The sequence below is a fragment of the Periophthalmus magnuspinnatus genome, chromosome 12 (genome assembly GCF_009829125.3).
Source record: "Periophthalmus magnuspinnatus isolate fPerMag1 chromosome 12, fPerMag1.2.pri, whole genome shotgun sequence".
Classification (NCBI taxonomy): domain Eukaryota; kingdom Metazoa; phylum Chordata; class Actinopteri; order Gobiiformes; family Gobiidae; genus Periophthalmus; species Periophthalmus magnuspinnatus.
The window spans coordinates 1,419,692-1,441,543 of NC_047137.1; the positions used below are offsets into that span (position 1 = coordinate 1,419,692).

General features: G+C 40.7%; 2 protein-coding genes across 2 annotated transcripts in view; one reads left to right on the forward strand and one right to left on the reverse strand.

Moving 5' to 3' along the window:
• The window catches only part of krr1 (KRR1 small subunit processome component homolog), an 87,891-nt gene that overhangs the window by 15,530 nt on the left and 50,509 nt on the right, over positions 1–21,852 (forward strand). The gene's annotated exons all lie outside the window — the stretch shown is intronic.
• On the reverse strand, positions 8,071–18,307 carry LOC117379669 (crystal protein). The gene is made up of 8 exons (XM_033976367.2): positions 17,760–18,307; positions 16,847–17,048; positions 15,040–15,173; positions 14,477–14,604; positions 13,946–14,064; positions 12,973–13,113; positions 12,166–12,338; positions 8,071–8,714 (listed from the first exon to the last, which is right to left on the reverse strand). The coding sequence occupies exons 1-8, from the start codon at positions 18,207–18,209 to the stop codon at positions 8,262–8,264; spliced, it is 1,800 nt and encodes a 599-aa protein (XP_033832258.1). The 5' UTR covers positions 18,210–18,307; the 3' UTR covers positions 8,071–8,261.

Sequence of the window (21,852 nt, forward strand, 5' to 3'; positions counted from 1 at the left end):
ATCTAAATCTGCAAATACTGTAAGCAGAAATGGATCTGAGTCATTTTGACATGAGGTCTGTTACCTGGTAACCATCCTGCTCAAACCTTTTACCAAACATTTTGTGGGGTTTAGTCTGAGCACTGCCCCCTGCTGCTGAGAGAGCGTTGGTGCGTGTGGGCAGAGGATAAATTTAGTTGGACCCAGTGGGAGTAAAGCCAGATGGAAAAGCAAAGAACTGAAAGAGTTTGACCAGCTGAAGGCAGTAACAGGGAGATAGGATTCAATTCTGTAATGCTCAAAGACAGACTGAAACGGCTTTAATATTATTCATTTTAACGTCTAATGAACTGACAATCAAATATGTAAATAAAACTGTTTGAGACTGTGTGGAGCTGTGCATGAAAAAAATCAAGTAGTAAACAAGTCCAAACATGCTAGTGGCTAGTATCGAAAATGACAACTCGATGAGCTTTAATTTTGAATCAAGACTGAAAAAAAAAGAAGACAGCTCAGTAGTGCCACCTCAAAAATTTTACTTTAAATTGGGCAATGAAATACGTAATATCTTAAAAAAATTAGCATGAAATTGTGTGAAGAAAATATTCCACAGTACAGCATTAAAATCATCTATCTTGTGTACCTGTGTTTTCATTTTTCAAAAACATGCATTCTTACTGTGACTGGGGAGTCACCTCTCTACAAATCTGATCCGTGATTTAGTTTGTGAAATGTCATACTGTGGAACATTCTACATAAAGTACAGAACAAGCTGACAAGTTAAAACCCAGACATATTTAAAAATGGGTCAAATGCGTTTTCCAAATTCCACGTCTGCTCAGTCTATTTCAGCAAGAAGAAGAGTTTTTTGAATGTTTGTTGTTGCCATGTTACTGCACTGTTCCAATATGAAGCCTGAGGAGTTGCGTATGTGCAGACTTCAGTGTTATTTCTCATTCACACAGAGGGAGGTGTGAACGCAGACAGAGGACTGATGGAATGTCAAATCTGCTCTGAATCTCAAGAGAGAAAACAAGAGACAAATGTATAGAGATGGTCTGATCTGGTTTACATATTTTTTTTGCATCAACACCCATATCTGAACTCACAACTGTGGCTGATATTTGACTGTACCTATAAAGGATCTGTATCCAATTTCTTCCCATGTTGAGCAAACTGTATCTCGTCCCAGTACAGATATATTACATAAGCAGCTCTTGAAAAATAAATATAGTCAGCTGTGTACCGTTTGCATCTAATTATAAACCGTTTATTGTCCGAGAATCAGGAAGTGCACGTCAGCATGCTAGTTGTTAGCATTACTGTGACAACTACTCCGGTGTAGTCTATGAGAATTGTGAAAAGTGCTCATAAACTCATTTGGTGAATAATTAGGATGCTCTGAAGGAATAACTTTGGACAACTGCAAACTCTTTAACCACTTGGCGTTCTGATGGCCTGCCCGTGGGCAATCGCCTTTATTTAACAACTTTACAGCAATGTACGTGTATTTCTGCGTCACCCACACAACATCCAATGAAAGCTAGGGCATTCATCTTTCTGAATATGCAAACCATTTACACCTGTAATCACCACAGTGCTGACAGGAAAGCTGTTTTTACAGAGAAGTCAGAAATGTGAATTTGGACATCACTTAGCTTTGAGTGCTCTGGTTATGTGAAACATCAACATATTCACACAAAGTTGGTCTCATTCGTTCCGTAAAGGTCCAGAGAATATAATGCAGTCAAGAAATTATGTCCACAAACGAAGTTAGATCCATATCCAGTCTGCTGGAGGAAAGTGAGATCTGCTCTGTCACTTTTTTGCATTTCTTTAGTCGATTTCTAGCATAATAATCTTCTGACAGTGCCAACTTTGTTCCTCAAAAACAAAATTGTTAGCTTGTGCTTGACACCAAAGTTGGCCAATAAGGTGGGGATTGTGGATTACTGGAGCAGTGAATGGGTGCTACAGATGACTGAAAGAGTACGCCCCCACCCGAGTGACGATCTCATGGTGGACTGAGGAGTATAGGACCTTATGATTTGATGGTGTCATGAGGCATGTATTTCTGCTCCTGTGTTGTCTCCCTGTGTGCTCTCCCCCCCTCCTTCACCTGCCTGAACCTGAAGCTGGGCGGAGTTCCTGGCTCCTCCCACACACACCTACGTTCCATCAGGGCAATCAACGCCACCTGCCGTGGATAAGAGGAGGCGGGACCAGACACTCAGTGCCAGATCGTCCGCGTGTCAAACATGACTATTCCAGCTCCGTTTTTGTACTCTTTGTTACCTACCTTTTTGATGCTTACTGGATTTTGCTGCCCCTCAGATTCCTGCTCTCTCGACCGTCCCAGCTCCTGGTCTCTGGCTCTGCTCCTGACCCCGCACTCCTGCTCCGGTACAGTCTACTCCTTGTCTTCACCTCCTTGTCTCGTCCTGGACTCCGGCCTGCTCCACGTCTCCCGCTCTGGCTCCCATTCCTCGGACCACCCCTGCTCGACTTCCTCTGGCTCTGTCCCCGGTCCTGTCCTCGCTCCAGTACTGGCTGTTCCCTGTTCCTGTCTCTGCTCTCCGCGACGCATCCCTGGGCTGTGGCTCGCACCCTGCTCCTCGCTCCTTGTCGGTTTAATCGGTTTAATTTAACACCTGTCTATTATTGCACAAACTGTAAATAAACACTGTAAATCTGCTCCAAGTTCTGCACCTCTTTGGTCCACCCCACACCAGTATTACGACAGATGCACTGGATGCTGTTCCTGATTGCTAAGCATGGTTTATTCTGCTATTGACTTAATTGTGGGTCAAATATATCATGTGTAGTCATTAGCATTAGCTAATGACTACACCTTAGCTTTTACATGTATGTGTTCTTAGTTTCCAGTGTGTTTGTTTACATTTTGAAGTGTGTGTTTGTTCAATGTTTGCAGTGTGTGGTTTGTAAATATATATTTATTTTGACCCATACTGCTTGTTTTGAATATATTTTATATACATTTTATATTGTGTTTTGATATGATATATAAATGTACAGTAATAGAGCAGCTGAGTGTGCAGATACAGATTCCTCTCAGTGTGAGCTTTCAGTAGAGCCTCACTGATGTCTGTGGTTGAAACATTCAAAAGTTATTGCAGTTTTTCCAAACGTTCTCCAAATTCTTCATTTGGACAGGTTTGGAGAGGCCTGGACTTACTGATGATAAAATTAGTGTAAAACTCTCATTTTTTATAGATATTGTCCTCAAATTTGAAATGTAAGTGGTCAACAATCTTGTCAGTTGAGATATAGTGTATTTTTGTCCCCAGCTACCTACTGCAGCTTTCTACAGCTTACATTTTACAAAAAAATTTAGGTGAGGATGAGAATTTTATTTTATTTTATTTTATTTTTTATTTTTTATGTGTGTTCCAAAGTGTATAAATGCCCAGCAGACAAACTTACAGTGATTCTGACACCTGTGGGTAAGACTATAGGGTGTTACCTTTACAAAGACCCCAAACTTGTGTATTTACTACTAGGGGTTCAATAATCGTGATCATTTTAATTTGGAGAGGTCAGAACAAAGGCAATTTCACCAAAATGACCTGGAATGCTATGGGGTTGAACTACTTCTGTTTTCATGTTGTTTTTAAGACGGTAAAACCTTTTGTCTGTTGGAGTCAGCAGAGAGCTGTAGGACAGAACAGAGGGTCCTGTGAAGTCTCTTTACATTGGTTTCTCACCAGTATAATGTCCCACACCAGGGACGAGGGGGGGAAGAGGGGAGAGGGAAAGGCTACTCTGAGGACAGGGGAGTCAGTGACTACTGTAACAGGTTGGTTTTGCCTGGTAAGTCCAGACTGATATTATAAATGGACATAGCTAATCTGCCAGCTGCCACATTTAGAATAGAATATTACAAATAGGAAGTCAGCATCAGCTCCATCGACTCCAATTCAATTTACATTGAAAAACTGTCACCCCTCTCTCCATAACTGCTGCTGTGAGTATGGTGTCTGTGTAAACCCTCAGTCGTCCAGGTCTGATCCATAGCAAAAAATGAAGTTTAAATCTGTCAGTTGAACAAATTGTTGTAAGAGTGAAGACGTTTGGCCATGGGCTCACCGGTCTCTCCTGTTATGGCTAACTTATACATGGAACTATTTGAACAGGAGACATTGGCCTCATTTCCAGGCACTCCTCCCACACATTGGTATCGATATGTGGATGACAACTGGACAAAAATCTAAATTCAGGATCTGGAGCCTTTTACTACACATATCAATGTGGTGGAACATCAAGTTCACATGGGAAGAAGCCAAGGAGAACAAACTGACCTTCTTAGATTGTACTTTAACAATAGGAGAGAACCGTCAACTCCAGTTAGAAGTCTTCAGGAAGCCTACACATACGGACCAATACCTGCTGTTTGATTCACACCATCCACTGCAGCACAAACTCGTAGTGATCCGTACTCTACAACACAGAGCTCAAGTGGTGCCCACAAACACAGAGGGAAAAGTGAAGGAAGAAAGCCCTGTGGAGAAAGCCCTCTCTGCTTGTGGATATACAAAATGGGCCTTCAATAGATCTAAGAGAGCTAAAAAACAAGACAACAGGGAATCTGAACCCAGAAGGAAAGGAGTTACCATTCCTTACACTGTGGGTGTGTCAGAAAAACTTCAGAGAATTTTCAGACAGTATGAGATTCCTGTCTTTTTCAAACCTACAAACACTTTAAGACAAGAACTGGTTCACCCAAAGGACAAAACTCTGAGCCATAAACAAAGTAATGTAGTCTACTCCATTCAGTGTAGTGAAGAGTACAGTGAGCGTTACACTGAATAAACTAAACAGCTACTCCATAAGAGGATGTACCAACACTGGTGTGAGAGTTCCTCTGGACCCCAGTCCATCTCAAAGCCACTAACCACTCCTTTGAAGATAGTGAAGCTCAGATCTTAGCCAGAGAAAAGAAATGGTTTGAGAGGGGAGTTAAAGAGGCTTTTTTTTTTTTTTTTTTTTTTTTTTTTTTTTTTTGCAAAAAGAATCCTTCCTTAAACAGGGGTGGGGGCCTGAGACATAAGCTCTGCCCCATCTATAACTCCATCCTCAGACCCAGAACATTGAGAACAATAGCTGGATTGTTAATTTTTATTTTGCTATTGTCTTAATAAATCAAGATATGAACATTAATAACAGCCTTCTTTCCCTCCCTTGAGCATTAGCAGCAGGTTTGATTGACAGCGTTGCTCCCGCTCTCTGCTAAACCAGATTGGCTTTTTGGTTGCTATGATACTCGCAGTCAGAATTCCAAATATGGAACTCTGTAAGTGCTGCCATTAAGGAGCTTCATTTGACTGGAGCCGAACGCTATGGGTGACATCACTCTCCCTTAGTCACTTCTTTATACAGTCTATGTACAGAAACTAAACGTGATCGACCAATCAGATTACATCTGGTTACAGTGATGCATATGAAACAATGGCTGATCAACCTCATTGATAAACCATCTCTCACTTCAGATTAACAGTTTGGTGCTTCACTCATTGATTCTGAAGAAATCCAGCATGTTTTTCAGTCCCTAGAGATATTTTGTCCTTTCTTTTTCCTCATAAACAGTCATATTAGTTTTGATACAGATGGACCCTGATTGGCTTATCCAGTCATGCCCTTCTGAACTCTGAGACATTCACCTGTGAAGTATCGTGTGTATTCTGGGTCCCAGGTGGGTCGGTTTCACATATGCCTCTAGTGACATTTGGACTTGTTATGGCATATTTCTTTTTGTGTAAAACAGCTGATCAACAACCACAAGCTGATTTTCACCATAGAACTTAATGATGCTATATTCTTCTCAGATTCTATGATTCTTTATTGGTGGTTGGACACAAGACAAACCCAGTGATGAATTCCCCGTCCACGGTGCATTTCTCTGGAGAGCGTTAGCCTGAAGTCCCCTTCCTCTGGTTCTCTTTATGTCCCATTCCTTCACAGGGCACAACTGAGTCAATACTGCTCTGGTCTAAGGAGCTGCAGTCTGTTAATAATAATAATAATAATAATAATAATAATAATAATAATAATAATAATAATAATAAAAACTATGATTACGGGAATTTTAAGGACTTTTAATTGCAGGCTTGAGTGCTCACAGCAACGGGTTGGACAAAGATATGAGGAAGAAAATCAGGCTGTGCTATTAATCACATTTCAGTTCCAATTATAATTGCTGTTCTTAGCAAGTACAAGTGTGTTATCAAGATTATTAAAGAGTGGGTGTCATGCAAAATAGATTTTTAATAGCCTATAATGTTGTCTTCAAAAATATGCCTGTAGAGGTTTTACATGTCATCCATGCATGTTAAGCTGCTTCGAGTAATCTAGTGATCTCTCCCAGGCCCTATTTGAACCCTTCTCACAGTTAGCAGTACAATCGTGTACAAGGTGGAGTGACTCAGATTATCAAAAAAAAAACAAAAAACAATGCCAAAACTTATAAAACAAGCTTCGATGCTGAAATAGCTAAAATGGGCTTAAGGTGATTTTTATGATCAGACTACAGTAAACAAGAGAGAAGCCGGAGTGCACACGGACTATAGTTTGATTTGGGGCACGGAACTTTTCAGGTCATTCCGTGGAGCTTGTTCTATTCACATGAAACAAAAATGATCAAATTATATCATCAATTAATCATATGTGTGTGTGGTTTGGGTTTGATAGGGGGCTAGAGACAGCAAAAGAGGAGAGAGAGAGACAGATCTGATGGAGTGCAGAGAACCAGAACTCTGGTTCACTGAACTGAACCCAGTGAAAAGCAGCTCAACATCAGAGTCCAAACCTGCACATGTGTCTGTGCGCAAAAACTGCACTGCCCTTCACAACAGAAAGACGTGCGAGATCTTTGTAATGAAATAATGGCTACAGGCTTTATAGAATTTTTGCCTTTTTGATGAATGCAGCGTCCACACGTGTCCACGGGGGAGCATGTGACTGATGCTCATTAAACATCTCAGACGACACGCGACAAGTAATTTTTTTATTTTATCAGACCGAGAAGTGGATTAAACACAGGGGAGGGCATGTGTGGAAACATTTGATTAAAGTGTTTCTTTAGACTTTCTTAGAGACAAAGCTAAAATAATCTTGACAGTTATCCTGAGCCTGACCAAGTTTGTACCTGGGTGCTTGTTATTACGACAACCCAGCACCAACTCTGGTTAGTCACTTTGACGGAACTGAACTGAGGATTTGACGAGCCCGGATTGCCTAAATAAACCAGGTTTTGGCTTTAGCTCAGAAGTGTAATACCGTCTTTAAGGTTACACCCCATTGTACAGTGTGTCCTCTGCATTTGACCCAACATTTCAATACCTCTACGATAACCTGTTGAGCATGTTTTTTGGGTTGAAGAATGGGCCATAACACATTTCTTTGTGTGGATAAAAAAGTATACCTACAGGTTATAAGAGCATTTAACAGCTCTGTAGGATACCACAGACTGTGGTGCTGCTATTATGGATTTTGGTTTTATTGATATTCTGTGGAGCTGGGTGATTGGAGATAATGAGGATATCACAGAGGCATGAATCGATCTGTGCAAACAGCAGATCATGTGTGAGCTATCGGGACTGCACAGCCTTTTGGACATGGCAAATACAACAGCATTCATCTAGACTTTTCTGAATGAAACTTTTGTGCAGTTAAGGAACATTTGTCTCTAATTGGTTTATTCTGGGTAATGTAATTCCACATTTTAATCAAACGCAAGACAATTTTATACTATACCTTACTATCCAGTGATTCAAAATAGGAGTTTTACCCATTTATGCATTAGTACCACTGGCTAAGTCCTTAAAAACAAGTAATGTGGCTGAAAACCAGCTTATTCTCAGTCATTTGCTGAACAGAAGACAAAAGACCAACAACTTTAATAAAATGTTCACAAAATACAAAGTCTTTAATGTGTATAGATCTGTTTACACAGGTCCAGCATCTGAATGGGAAATTATTCATCTCTGTCAGTACATCAATTTTTTTTTTATTACAAAAACGGATAAAATATGTGACATGCCTTTGTATCATTTGTCACAGATAAAATGCCAAATAAAAACACATTCTAAAAATAAAATAATTGATTTAAGTGTAACTCTAGTTCTTGTGCTGTTTGTGTGGAAATTACAGATTCCCTGGCAATTTCATATTTGGAAGGACATTTGGTCACAACGTAAGCTCTGTTCTCTCTACACACGCTCTACCCTATATACTACATATATTATAATAATAATACATCTGTGAGTCTAGTAAATGCCAAGTTTGTCCCAGAAGTCACAGATGTGCTCCCTGGTGCCGACCTGAGCGTGGGACCTCACAGTGAGGTTCATGAGGAGCCACCCTGAAGTGTCTGAGTACCTTGGCCACAGAGGCAACCTCTGCTCCCGGCAGAACCCCGTCTGCCCCGCCCGTGCCGAGGGATCCCCGGTGTGGGCCCACGCTCCCCAGTAACACAGCATTCGATTGGACAGCAGCCTCTCTGCAGGCGTCATGCTCACATTGGCCACCTGGGCGGAGTTAAAGACGAAGGGCAGCTCTGCACCATGGCAGACATGCTGATAGCAGAAGGAGAGTCCAGACCACACGCGGTGATCCGAGGTCACATGATCAAACACGTACATCCAAACATGGCTGCCAGATGCCACCCCGGAGCGGGCGGAGTGGCGAGCCGGGCACAAGAAGATGTAGTCTGTCACGATCTGAGGAAGACGGAGAGAGCACACAGATAATTTATATCCCATCATAGAGACCAAGACTCTACCTGGAATAAACCTGGAATAAACCTCGACTATGGGGTTTAGTCTAGCTTTAGTGAGGAGGCGTGTTGCTTGAAGCACATTTAAACTCAAACTCTCTTGTTGGTGATGTAACAGTGATGCTCCGTGCTTTTATTTCAGCTCTTGTTCCTGCAAAAGTCTTGTGTTTCTATCTCCTCCCACAGTTTAGAGCAGGGGTCAGGAACCTTTTTAGCCGAGAGAGCCAAAAAAAGTCACATATTTTAAAATGCATTTCCGTGAGAGCCATACAATATTTTTAAACTCTGAATACAACTAAATGTGTGAATTTTTAAACAAGACAAACAATTTTAGGGTATAAGAAGTCTCTGAATGTATTGTTAATATTTTTTTAATGACATCTGTGGGAGCCAAGTTTTGGTTAATGTTTGGTAATGCATGCATGAGTGTTAATATTTTAATGTTAAAAAATATGTTTTATGTTAATATTTGATTTATATGTATAAGCTACACTTGTTTTATTGCATTAATGTTGATTTTGGAAATATCTTAGGATTGTCATTATTTGAGTTTTACGTAAATACTGTATGTTACCGTCACTTTAAGAGCGATAGCACGCACGAGGGAAAACAGCACGCGTGATAATGTGTTAGTTGAAGCAGTGAATAAAGATGGAGCCAAATGGTTTTCTTACCTTAGTATTGTTTATTTTTGAGAATTACTTGATTTGATTACTTATGTATTTGTGTATAATTTATTCATTACTTATTGTGTTAACAAATGTCAGCTAAGATTTATCTAAGAGCCAGATGCAGTCACCAAAAGAGCCACATCTGGCTCGTGAGCCATAGGTTCCCGACCCCTGGTTTAGAGACTGGTCCACAGAGCTTAGGGACAGGACACTTTCACACTAAATAAACAGGAGTTTGTGGTTACATGACATCACTCACACAGAGAATGAAGCTTTTGTTTTGTTTTTTTGTTTTTTTGTTTCAGTAAACGCATCCATCTCTCATTGTCATTTATTCACTTACATGCATGTGTAATGCCATACTGTGGAACAGTTTAGACAATAACATTTCTATAGAGAAAAGCTATTGGCAGACAGTAATGAGTGAGGTAAGTGAAGAATAACTTTGGACCATAGCAAACTGTTTAAAATCAGCTAGTTCTGTTTTTCAAGTTTTTAAGATTGTAAAAATCTGGTAAAGCCTTCAACCTGCTCTCCTGACCTCCTGTAGGACTCGTATGTCTGCATAAGTCTGTGTGTGCATCTGTGTGTGTGTCTATGCTGCTAAAGGCTGGGTCTATCTATAGATAATCACATCTTCGCCAGAGACACTGAGCATGAATGCCAATCAGTTCTGTCTCTGTCTCTGTCTGTCTCTCTCTCTCTCTCTCTCTCTCGCTCTTTCTTCTCTCCATCTGACTTGAAATTAGACTAAACTTTTCCTGTTTTAGGTCAATTGGGATTACCAAAAATGATTTATGTTTGCTAAATGCCAGAATAATTTAGACAAATTGAACTGTTTGGCCATAATGAGCACCGCTCCGTTTAGAGGAAGAAGGGGGAAGCTTGCAAGCCTGAGGATGGTGATCCCAAGTGTGAAAAACAGTGGTGGCAGCATCATGTGGGGTTGTTTTGCTGTAGGAGGGACTGGTGCGCTTCACAAAATAGATGGCATCATGAGGAAAGAATATTATGTGGAAATACTGAAGTAACATCTCAAGACATCAGCCAGGAAGTTAAAGCTTGGTTGCAAATGGGTCTTCCAAATGGACAGTGACTCGAAGCATACTGCCAAACTGGTTACAAAGTGGCTTAAGGATAACAAAATCATTGTTTTGGAGTGACCCTCACAAAGCCCTGATCTCAATCCTGATAAAAATGTATGAGCAGAAAAGGTATGTGCGAGTAAGGTGGCCTACAAACTTGGCTCAATTACGCAAATGGGTCAAAATTCCTGCTAGCTTAGCTAGAGGAAGGATATTCAAAATATTTGATCCAAGTCATACAGTTTAATGGCAATGGGACCAAATACTAATGAAATGTATGTAAACTTCAGACTTGAGAAGTAATGAAAAACTGTATGTATAAAAAGTCCTTTTCTCATTTCTCTGATATTTAGCAAATAGATGGATCATTTTGGTAATCCTAGTTGACCAATACAAGTTTAATCTGATGTCATGTCAGGCAGTGAGGGGAAAAAAGTATATGTATCTTTTTTTTATACAACTTGGTTTGCATACACCTGTATCTTCAACCCAACATTTGCTGGCACATTTGAGCACACTTCTATGGCTACAGTTATCTGGAAAAACAAAACAGGAGAACCACAGGTAAAGAATAAGTTTCTTGTCAAGTCCAGAATGATGTTTCTCTGTATTTTGCTAGTACTAGTCATGGGACTTTTGTCTCTTTTATAAGATTCAAATCTTTTGGATCTGTTCATTTCTGTCTCTTTTTACATTTATTTATATGACAGAAACCAATGTGAGAACTCATTTGGTCTACAAATGAATCACAGATGGAAATTACAAAGATCTTGTATTGGTTCAGAGTTAATAGGTGAAAATACATACAAATTAGAAAGAAAAAGGTTATTTTAAAAAATGAAATCCTGTCCCAACTGTTCATGTTAAGGAACTGTTCAAAAGAGCTGACTCGTTCAGTAATGTGACATCACTATGTTACAGAGAGGGATTTCAGTCTAGTCATCACTCCCTTCATTGTGTCTCGAGCTATAACCAAAAATGTTGTCCAATCAGATGTGTAACGAAGGAGTTCATTGGTCACCCATCATTTTGAACAAAATGTAATTTCTCTCGCCTCATATTAACAGAGTTTACTCTTGTAGTTCCAGCTAACTCAACTTTTTACAGTCAAACTGTGTGTATAAAAACAAAGTTCATATTAAAGTCTAACTTGAGTAACAGAGCTTCAGACAGAGCAGTGCCTACAGTTAGCATCACATCCCCAGGCAATGCTTGATGACATCACCTGCAAAGTGTCAATAGGTCTATAGCAGGTCACCATGGTGACAGTCTCTCTCTTATTTATAGGTCAGTGTCCTTCTGTCTGATATCACATGACCCTCACCTGCATCTGTCTGATGTCACATGACCTCACCTGCATCTGTCTGATGTCACATGACCTCACCTGCATCTGTCTGATGTCACATGACCTCACCTGCGCCAGTGTGCCCCTCCTGTCTTATGTCACGTAACCTCACCTTCACGTGTGTGCCCCTCCTGTCTGATGTCACTTGATCTCACCTGCGTGAACATACCCCTCCTGTCTGATGTCCTGTGACCTCATCTGTGCGATTGTGCCCCTTCTGTCTGATGTCACATGATGTCACCTCTCTAATGTCACGTGACCTCACCTATGTGAGCTGAAGTCACAGAACCTCACCTGTGCAAGCATGTTCCTCCTGTCTGCATCATGGTACAGAGGCAGGTACTTGTGCAGGATCCGGAGAGCGTGCTGTTTAAAGATGGCTGTGATGTAGACCGTGCTCTCCACTGCAGACACTGGTTTGTTAAAGACGGCATACACAAACAGAACACCCTCCTCTGACGTCGTGCCTACAAGCCAAAACATTGGAGATGACGAATTATTACTGAACATTTAATAAACCCTAAACAGTGAAAGCGGCTCCATGTTGCACACTGGGAATGTTGGTCTTTTCGTGATATTTTCTGGGAGAACCAGCTATGAGTCGTCTTGAGTTGTCATGAGTCAAATCATGTAAAGAAGATAAATCCATGATCTGCTCAAAGTGAGCTGGCTAAGCGGATAAATAGAGGTTATTTAAAGTGGTGATGTGCCTGCACAATAGAAGCACAAAGGAGCTTCTTGGATTCAGGTGAGGAGAACATTGAAAGTTTATATAAAACTGTTTTATGAGTAATATGTATTATATTATATGACTTGTTTTCACTCTATTTTCGAAGGCCATTCTGTCTCCATTTGCCCCATGAAGCTTTAGTGCTGAAATATTATTTAAATCCTAAAATAGCTTCCCTCTGTTGGCCCACTGCCAAATACAATTTATTCTATTTGTTTAAAAAAAAACCTTGGAGAGTACAGTTTATTACCTTTGTTACTGCAGCACATACATGCACATTCAAAAGTTTGAACACACCCTCTTATTGAATGTTTGTGTTGTGTGTGTGTGTGTGGGGGGGGGGTATGTGTGTGTGTGGGTGTGTGTGTCACCCAGCAGCACGGGCTTGTCCTTCTGCCAGTGGCCCTTCTGAAAAGCCTCCACAGCCTGCTCTCTGATCATATCTCCATCTACAAATGGCCCCCACGTCTCAAACACCTCCAGGAAACGAAACGGGTTCACCAACTTCGCACCTGCAACAAAACATTAATGGCAGTAACATGAGAGTGTTCACTGAAAAAAATTGCCTAATCAGTTTTTGTATTTGTTTTAATGAAATTATTATAATCATTTTTAAATAAGAGGAAAACTAAAATATAAATCAGCCTGCACATTGAGATGTCTGTGCAGAGAGTCAGGTGTAAAGAAAGAAAATGTCTGATATAGGACTTTTACAAATGCTCAAATTTGATAATTACATTGTGCTGCCTGCTTCAGTCTTGAATTCTAAGTCCCCATTTATAATTAGACTTGCCAACCCACCCCTGTTGTATCCTCACATATCACCATTAGATGCTATCTATGTTACTGCTGTCTGATAGTGTGCCAGGTTTGAGCTGACAGAAGACCAGGGGAGAGGAATGAGAGGGGGCAGGTGAGGGGGAGAGGGGGAGAGGGGGAGAATGGGAGGGGCCAGGTGAAGGGAAGGACGCAAGGGGAGGGGATAACAGGTTTCACATTTGCCACTTACTGGTAAAAAATAATTAAATAAATAAATAAACTAGCTATTTCATGACTACTGAATGTAATCCATATTTGAATCCACAATAGTTAAATTATGATTTTATATCAGATCTGAGTTAAACCATCAGGTACCTTGTTTAAATATGCTGCCAAATTTCTTAGAGTTAGGATGATTTGCTTTTGGTTATTTTACTTGCTGCGTGTTGCAGATGTTTCCTTTTGTGGTTTCCAATAGTGGACAGTTTCTAGATAGCCAAAACTAGACTGATGAATTTGTGTACTAAATAAAATCATACTAGACTTCAATAAAAAGGTGTATTGTATGAGTGGGAGGAGCCTCACTGGTCTTCATCTGTGCAGCGAGCACGTCCTGAGCTGACAGAGACAGCAGACACACCAGGTCACTCACTGAGCAGTTTGTCTGACGAGCAAAACTCTTCCCCAACTTCACTGCATCATGTCTGAAAGAGGCATTTACATGCTGGAGAGAGGAGAGACAGAGACTCTACAGCCACAAACCTAATGCAAAGTAGGCTAATCCTCAAGGTGGGTAGTCCTGACCAAGCTAAAGAGCTCAACGGACATGTTTTTGTTATTAAAGGTGCTGTACCTGATTTTTACACATTCTGGATCATCGGACAATATGCTTTATAGTCAGATGTAGACAGAACACAGCGGACTTCAAAAGAGATGCTTATACAATATATATGTACTGGGGCAAGACATGTTATATAGCTTTATAAAATGAACAAAATTTAAAATTACAAAAACAACAACAACAAAATAATGTTAAATCTGTCTTGAACTAGAGCTGTTGATCTAAAGCACTGGCCTAAAGTCCACAGATAAACAGCTTTATGTGAAGGTCCTGACCTGGTTTTGAGTGGTATGGAAAAAGGTAGGCTCTGGAGTACAGCCTGTCTGAACAGAGGAGCACTGCTCTGCATCATCAGGTGAAGACTCACAGACTGAGCCCCAGCGCTCTCCCCAAATATGGTCACCTGAGGAAGACAGCACCATATTATAAGTGTAATAATGATGTAACGGAGCTCATCTAAAGTAGTTGGACCAGTGCCTTATGGAGGTCACTGCTCTCTGAATGTTTCCTCATAGTGTGCTGTAGATTAAAAAGTCTATTTTTTTAACAATTTTAGAATATTTCTATAGCCAGAAAGTAGTACTTAACATGCATATCTATTTGTTTCAAGTTTTAAATAGGTAAATCCTGAGGCTTAGGTGCAAAAGCATGAATAATGTATGCTGAACCTTAAAGGTATAAAAAATGCAAATGTACTTCATCTTAGTTGGTATCAAACGGCAAACCTTTGGGCTGTTGGGTGAATGCTCCAAACACTGAGCCACAGTCCCACCACATTCAACACATAAAAGCATGGATGATAACACACAAACCATATTGTATAGTTGAATATGTTTACCTTCCCAGGATCCCCTCCAAACACTGCAATGTTGCGTTGGACCCAGAGCAGAGCGGCCTGTTGGTCCAGTATCCCATAATTACCCACTGCAGACGTGAGAGGGTCCTTCCCCGACACCAGGAAACCAAACGCCCCTACAGAAAAAAAAAAGGTAAATATATTGGAGAAATGCAATTCTACAATTAAACAATTGGGTTGAGTCCTGTATTCTTCTAGTTCACTCTTGTTCTAATCCTTGTTGGTATTAATTTGTGAACTAGATGGGTTTAGACTGGTTTAAAATAGAAACACAATCAATGACAGAATTTACATTACCTTTGGTTTTTAGCCAAGATTTACTGCCTGTACAGTAAATTCTGGTCTAGTCCTGGTTTTAGTCCTGGTTTAGTCCACCATGAACCCAAATAAATCCTCATAGCAGTCACATTATTAGTAACCCACAATGGAATACACCACTCTGTTCATTTAAACACATTTATCTGTGCTCCATCACCTCACTGCAGCTACACAAATTATTTGTAAAAGATTCATGTGTTCCACAAGACTCCATATTAAAAGATGCACTAAAAAGTACACAATCTTTTTGCAGTATTTATTTTTTTAACCCAAGAACTGAAAATCTAAATTCATAACATCACAACTAAATTAAACTAAAATGCCCATAATTTAACACTGAGCTGGAGGACAGACTTTTAACCATCAAGATACAGATGTGTTGACCTGGTTTATGCTTAATAGCGCTGTAATTACTGGGCCTTTCCACATGAAACAAAAACCGGCACAAACGTCAACGTCTTCTCAGTCCAAATGATCTAAGATGAAATATAAATACATTAAAGAGGGGGTATTATACTTCTGTGGGGTATTAAAGAGGGGCTATTTTACATCTATGGAGTATTAACTGCTAACACATAATATATTTTCATCACCATGTTACCTTTAATTATTTGGAAAATGCTAAATGTATTGTACAATGTTTTATAAGTTTCACTGTCATTTTTGACACTGAGTCAAAAGTCACGCCCCCTGAACAGTGCCATCACATTACCATTGCCGTGCATTCTGCTAATGAAACTACTGCACATCGCATCAGGTTTGTAAAGTTGCAGTGTATCGTTTTGTAAGATGCTTTTGTACCTTTATGGAGAATTGTTGTGTGAGAGCATAGGTGACATAGGCTTGTGGGCGGAGCATTGGACAAATCTTACAGTCAACCGTAAGGAGAGTTCGAATAGGGCCCAACAGAGATGGATAAAATACTCAAACATGTATGGATGACATCTAAAACCTCTTCAGGCATGTTTTTGATGAGGGAAGAAAGTTATAAAGTGGCAGAAAGCTCAAAAAGGTTGTATATTACTCCTCTTTAAAAAAAAACCTCAAACAAACACAGTGGCCTGGTGGTTGTCAGATGAAAGGACATTGAGCCATAAGACTCTGATCTGAAGATGTGGCAAACCCATGGACGTTAATGAGAAGTAGAGATAGGAGATATACTGGTTCTGATATCGGTGTTGGTGCACTGCCCCAGTCTGTGTGTGCCCATGTGTCAGTCCCTGTTTGTCCTCAGAACATCACACTTGACTTATAAAAAAGTCATAAGGATAAAAATACGATTGTATGTATGTAGGAATTGTGTAGGTGAGGTGCAATCTTCAGAAAGTTACACAGTGTACCTTTTATATAAAGTTGCAGGTCTTACTATGGATTTTACATTTGGGATCGGAATTTTAGCTACATTTGATTTTCGCCCTATAATAAACTTGTCCTTGAGCTAAATGAGCCTGTATCTCCTCCTTTAACTGACCCAGTCTGTAGTCCATGCTGACCACCACAGTGTGGGTGAAGTTACTGAGGAAGCGGCCATCGTACAGAGGCTTGGAGGCAGAGCCGGCGATGAAGTCCCCCCCATGAATCCAAACCAGCACTGGGAGGTGGGTCCAGAGGGGCACAGTCAGGTTCACATCCAGAGGCACGAAAACGTTCAGGTACAGGCAGTCCTCACTCACCTGGACACAACAGGAGGATGGACAAACATGTAAAGGTTTACATTAGGCTGAAACAAGAGAACTGATTCAAGGAAACTGATGGATTATAATTAAGTTTAGTCTTTTTTTGAAGAGACAATGTACAGAGATATTAAGCAAATGAAAAAACAGATGTTCTGCTCCAGATTAGAACTAAATAATTAGAACTAAATAATCATTATCTGACTCTGAAACATGCTAGTGCTCGGGAAGAGATTTTTTGAGCCCTAATGACACAAGAAACGTGTTAAACTTTATAAATAGTTTGAAAGTTTTAAATTTGTGTTTGATTGGCAGCCTTGCATTTATCGGTCTGTCCCAGGGTATCTGTGTCTACAACAGGAGCTTACTAATGAGCATAAGGTGAATGAATGAGGCAGTGTAAAAAGTGCTGTATATTACATTTTTAAAAACCTAATTTAACTGATGTCGTTGCTTTGCATGAAACCTATATGCATGGAGACCAGCAGGTAGTGCACCCAGGCCAAACTACAGGTAAGATCTGTAGAGAGGTGGCCCAGTGATTATTTAAATGCAAGATGAGTTTAATGCCAAGCTGTGGAATATTCCAGGTACAACATCTCCATGGAGACAATAAAACGGTGCACACCCCATCAGAAAAGTTACATGGTGCATCTTTAAAGTTATTAGATCTATACAGTTCTTATATTAAGTAAGTGCAGCGTTACTCACATGTCTGGGGCACTCCTCTGTGATGGGACCAGTGCAGGCTTGCATACACGCCGCTCGGGGGGAGGTGGCATCATACACACCCGACCACGGGTTCACAGGCCTGGGAGACTTCCAGCGATACGCCCCTGTAGGAGGCCCAGCATATGGGACCCCATAAAACACATGCGCTTTGTCCAGGGTCAAACCACGAATCTGCCCATCTTTGGTCAACACTACTGGCCCTGAAACCCCACCAAACTCCACCTTCTCCTCATCCGGAGTTTGGCTATATTCTGGAACATCTAAATTCACCTCCTGATTTCCAACTAAAGGTTCATCTCGCACCAAGAATCCCGGATAGATGCTTTTTAAAAATCCAGCCAAGTCAATAACATCACCATCATCTGTCCATGTCATTCCTGGAGCTAGCACTGAAGCTAACAGCAGCAACGAGAAGTGAAAGCTTTGCATCGTGGATAGATGAAATGACCATTTAAAACATGATAGATGTTGTGCAGAGAGTCCGGAAGAGCAGAGAGGAGAGGTTGATCTTGTGACTGGAGTTTTCAGAGTCTTGTGGAAGTTATGAGACAAAGCAAAAGTTGTGGGTGAAAAGGCAGTAGGGAGGGCCACTAATGCAGGACAAGTCGTCTTTGGTTTGGACTAATTCAATCACTGAATGAAAAATGCCATCGACTGAAAGAGGTCAGACAAGCGGAGATGCTCGTTCAACTTGTGGAAATGTGGGGTTATACACTAAAGAGATTGCTCAACCCGTTAAAGTGCATACGACAGGGATTCATGTTTTTCTAATTCTGTCTTGGTTTGGTGGGATAGAACCATCGATATTTATCATAGTTTTGCTTTTGCTAAGCAAATAGGTATGAGCCTCCTTGGTCAGGTCTAGCTTCGGCAACAATATGTGCTTAAAGAATGAGGTCAGCTGACTACCTGAATATACTGAATGACCAGGTTGATGGCACGGGCATATTCCAATATGACAATGCCAGAATTCATCGGGCTCAAATTGTGACAGAGTGGTTCAGGGAGCATGAGACATGATTTTCACACATGGATTTCCCACCACAGAGTCTAGACCTTAACCCCATTGAGAATCTTTGGGATGTGCTGGAGAAGGCTTTGTGTAGTGGTCAGACTCTACCATCATAAAAGCAAGATCTTGGTGAAAAATGTATGCAAAACTGGATGGACATAAATCTTGTGACATTGCAAAAGATTATTGAAACAATGCCACAGTGAATGCGTGTCATAATCAAAGTTAAAGGAGGTCCAACTATAATATTAAAGTGTGTGACCTTTTTTTTTTTTTGGTGGTGACTTATGTTTTTTTAGGCCAGGCGGAGTATCATCAACACAGAAAACTCCATCCAAAATAAACTGACAGTTTATGCACAAAGAAGGCATTTTTCTGATACTTTAAACCTTCATTTAACTAAATACAGGTGTTGTCATTTATTTGTATTAGTCTAATCTTAACTATTGTGTAATTTCAACAAGTTTTGGTCCTTAATTAACATTATGGTTGGTAACAGTGAATTTTCTCTTTTAACAGATGCAGTAAGAACCTTTTCTTTTGCCAAAAAATAGACCAAAATAAATTCATATTGAATATAAAAACATATAAAAACATGTGTCTTTACTGTGTATGGGCTTGCATCTCCACAAACACGATTTGGCATGGAGAAGGGCTTGTTTCCATAGTAATGTTGTTCCTTTGGCTATAATCTACCACAGTATAGCATAAAGCATATATATCTCCATGAAAAATGTTCCAAAGTATGTTTTTATGTTTTCCGTTTCCATGAAATCATGCAGGTGATGTGCCACCTCCAGAAAGTTACATACTGTACCTTTAAATTGTCTCTATGTAACATTTCTGGAGGGGGTCTATCACCTGTTTGTCTCCATGATGATTGCTTATTTCGCAGGGCAGACTGGGAAAAGTTTCAGAGGCTGTGTGAAGAATCTATAGTTTGAATAGATGAGTCTAATAGCATAGACCTTATGAATAATCAACTAACTGAGGCAATGTTAGAAGCAGCTCGGTCCTCTATCCCCGTGAGTAAAAATAAACCTTGTAGAGTACTGGTTCCTTGGTGGACAAGTGAATGCCAACAGGCAGTAAAGGATCGTAACAAAGCCTTTAGACTGCTTAAAAAGACGTTAAATATGCAAAACCTAATACAATTCCGGAGGGCTGAGGCGCTGGTCAAAAGGACAGTTAAACAGGCGAAGCGAGGGAGCTGGAGAACTTTCTGTTCAAAAATAGGGAGAACTACACCAGTGGGTGATGTGTGGGGAATGGTTAAGAGGATGGGTGGAGACAGGAGTGGGACTACCCTGTTTTAACTTCAGTGGAGGGAGCGGCAGTGTCAGACCAACAAAAGGCTGAGATTATGGCTAAAAGTTTTGCAGCGGTCCACAGTTCTGACAATTTATCAGAGATGGCAAAAGCAAGATTAGAGCAGACCAAAGCACAAAATTTAGAAGCACTAAAGAGGAAGTCTACCTCAGGTCATAATTTGGACTCTTTATTTACTGTGGAGGAAATGAAGAGGGCACTAAGGACAACAAAGACAACTGCTCCTGGGAAAGATGAAATCTGTTACTCAATGTTGAAGAATCTTGGTAGGGAGGGTCTCAAAAAGCTGCTATGTCTCATCAATCGAATATGGATCCAGGGGGAACTCCCCGCCAATTGGAAGGAGGCAGTTATAGTCCCAATAAGAAAGCCAGGAAAGGATCCCTCCAAACCAGCTAGTTATAGACCTATTGCCCTCACTTCAATCCTGTGTAAACTTTTGGAGCGAATGATAACTGAAAGATTGACTTTTGATTTGGAGAAACGAAGAATGCAAGCCAAATTTCAAAGTGGTTTTAGGAAGGCAAGAAACACAACAGATGCAGTTGTACGGCTTGAAAATGTCATTAGAAAAGCCCAGGTAAATAAGGAATCAGTTCTAGCTGTCTTCTTTGACATTGAGAGAGCGTATGATATGCTGTGGAGGGAGGGCCTGTTAATTAAACTTCATAAGATGGAAATAGATGCCAGGGCCTTCAACTGGATCAAGGACTTCCTCTTTGGTAGGAAAATCCAGGTTCGAATAGGAACAACTTTTCGAGTCAGTACACAGTGGACAATGGGACACCGCAAGGCAGTGCGATTAGTCCGTTGCTTTTTGTTATTATGATTAACGATGTGTTCACTGCAGTTCCTGAGGGGATTGGCAGGTCACTCTTTGCAGATGATGGCGCCCTGTGGAAGAGAGGCAGGTGTATCGAGCACATTGTTAGTAAGGTCCAAAATGCGATAAATGGAGTGGGGTTTCAATTGGGGATTCAGATTTTCAGTAGAAAAGAGAAAGCTGATGTTCTTTACCAAGAGGAAAGTAAGTGGGGCCTTAAAGCTTAAGCTGTACAGTGAGGAAATTGAGAGAGTCAGCTCATTTAAATTTTTAGGGGTTGTATTTGACTCACATCTGACGTGGAAGGCCCACGTTGACAAAATTGAAACTAAATGTAAAAAGATAGTTAATGTCATGAGGTGTGTAGCTGGGAGAGAATGGGGAGCTAGTTGCTCAGCGTTAAGAAGACTTTATCAAGCCCTCATAAAATCTGTGTTTGACTATGGATGTGTGGCACATGGATCAGCTGCTCCCTCGGTGTTGAAACGATTGGATGTACTCCAGGCACAAGCTTTGAGAGTGTGCTGTGGTGCTTTTAAAACCTCTCCTGTTAATGCTCTGCAAGTTGAGATGGGGGAGATGCCTCTTGACCTGCGGAGGAAGCAAATATCTGCTAACTACTGGATTCATCTCAGGAGTCATGGTGAATCTCACCCTACCAAGGAAGTGCTTTTAGACTGCTGGGAATATGGAAAATGTCAGAGGGATCATTTTGGAAAGGTGGGAAACCTTGTTGCTAAGGAGTGTTGTGTCTTTGATTTAAATATATGCCCTGCTCTAGTGTTTCCTGCTGTGCCTCCCTGGCTACTGGTGTCCCCAGTTGTTGATTGGTGCCTTTTTGACCTGAAGAGGGAGACAAAAGGGAAAGTTGATCTTGTTGCAGCATTTCACTTTCACATCCAGGAGTG

What these genes read in the sequence shown, in the direction of transcription:
- LOC117379669 (XM_033976367.2), bottom strand. Translation starts at nt 18,209, where the DNA reads ATGCAAAGCTTTCACTTCTCGTTGCTGCTGTTAGCTTCAGTGCTAGCT. An exon ending in CAGCATGGACTACAGACTGG is followed by an intron (nt 15,174 to 16,846) that starts GTCAGTTAAAGG and finishes TTTTTTCTGTAG; the next exon opens with GGGCGTTTGGTTTCCTGGTG. An exon ending in TTGGAGGGGATCCTGGGAAG is followed by an intron (nt 14,605 to 15,039) that starts GTAAACATATTC and finishes TGTCTTCCTCAG; the next exon opens with GTGACCATATTTGGGGAGAG.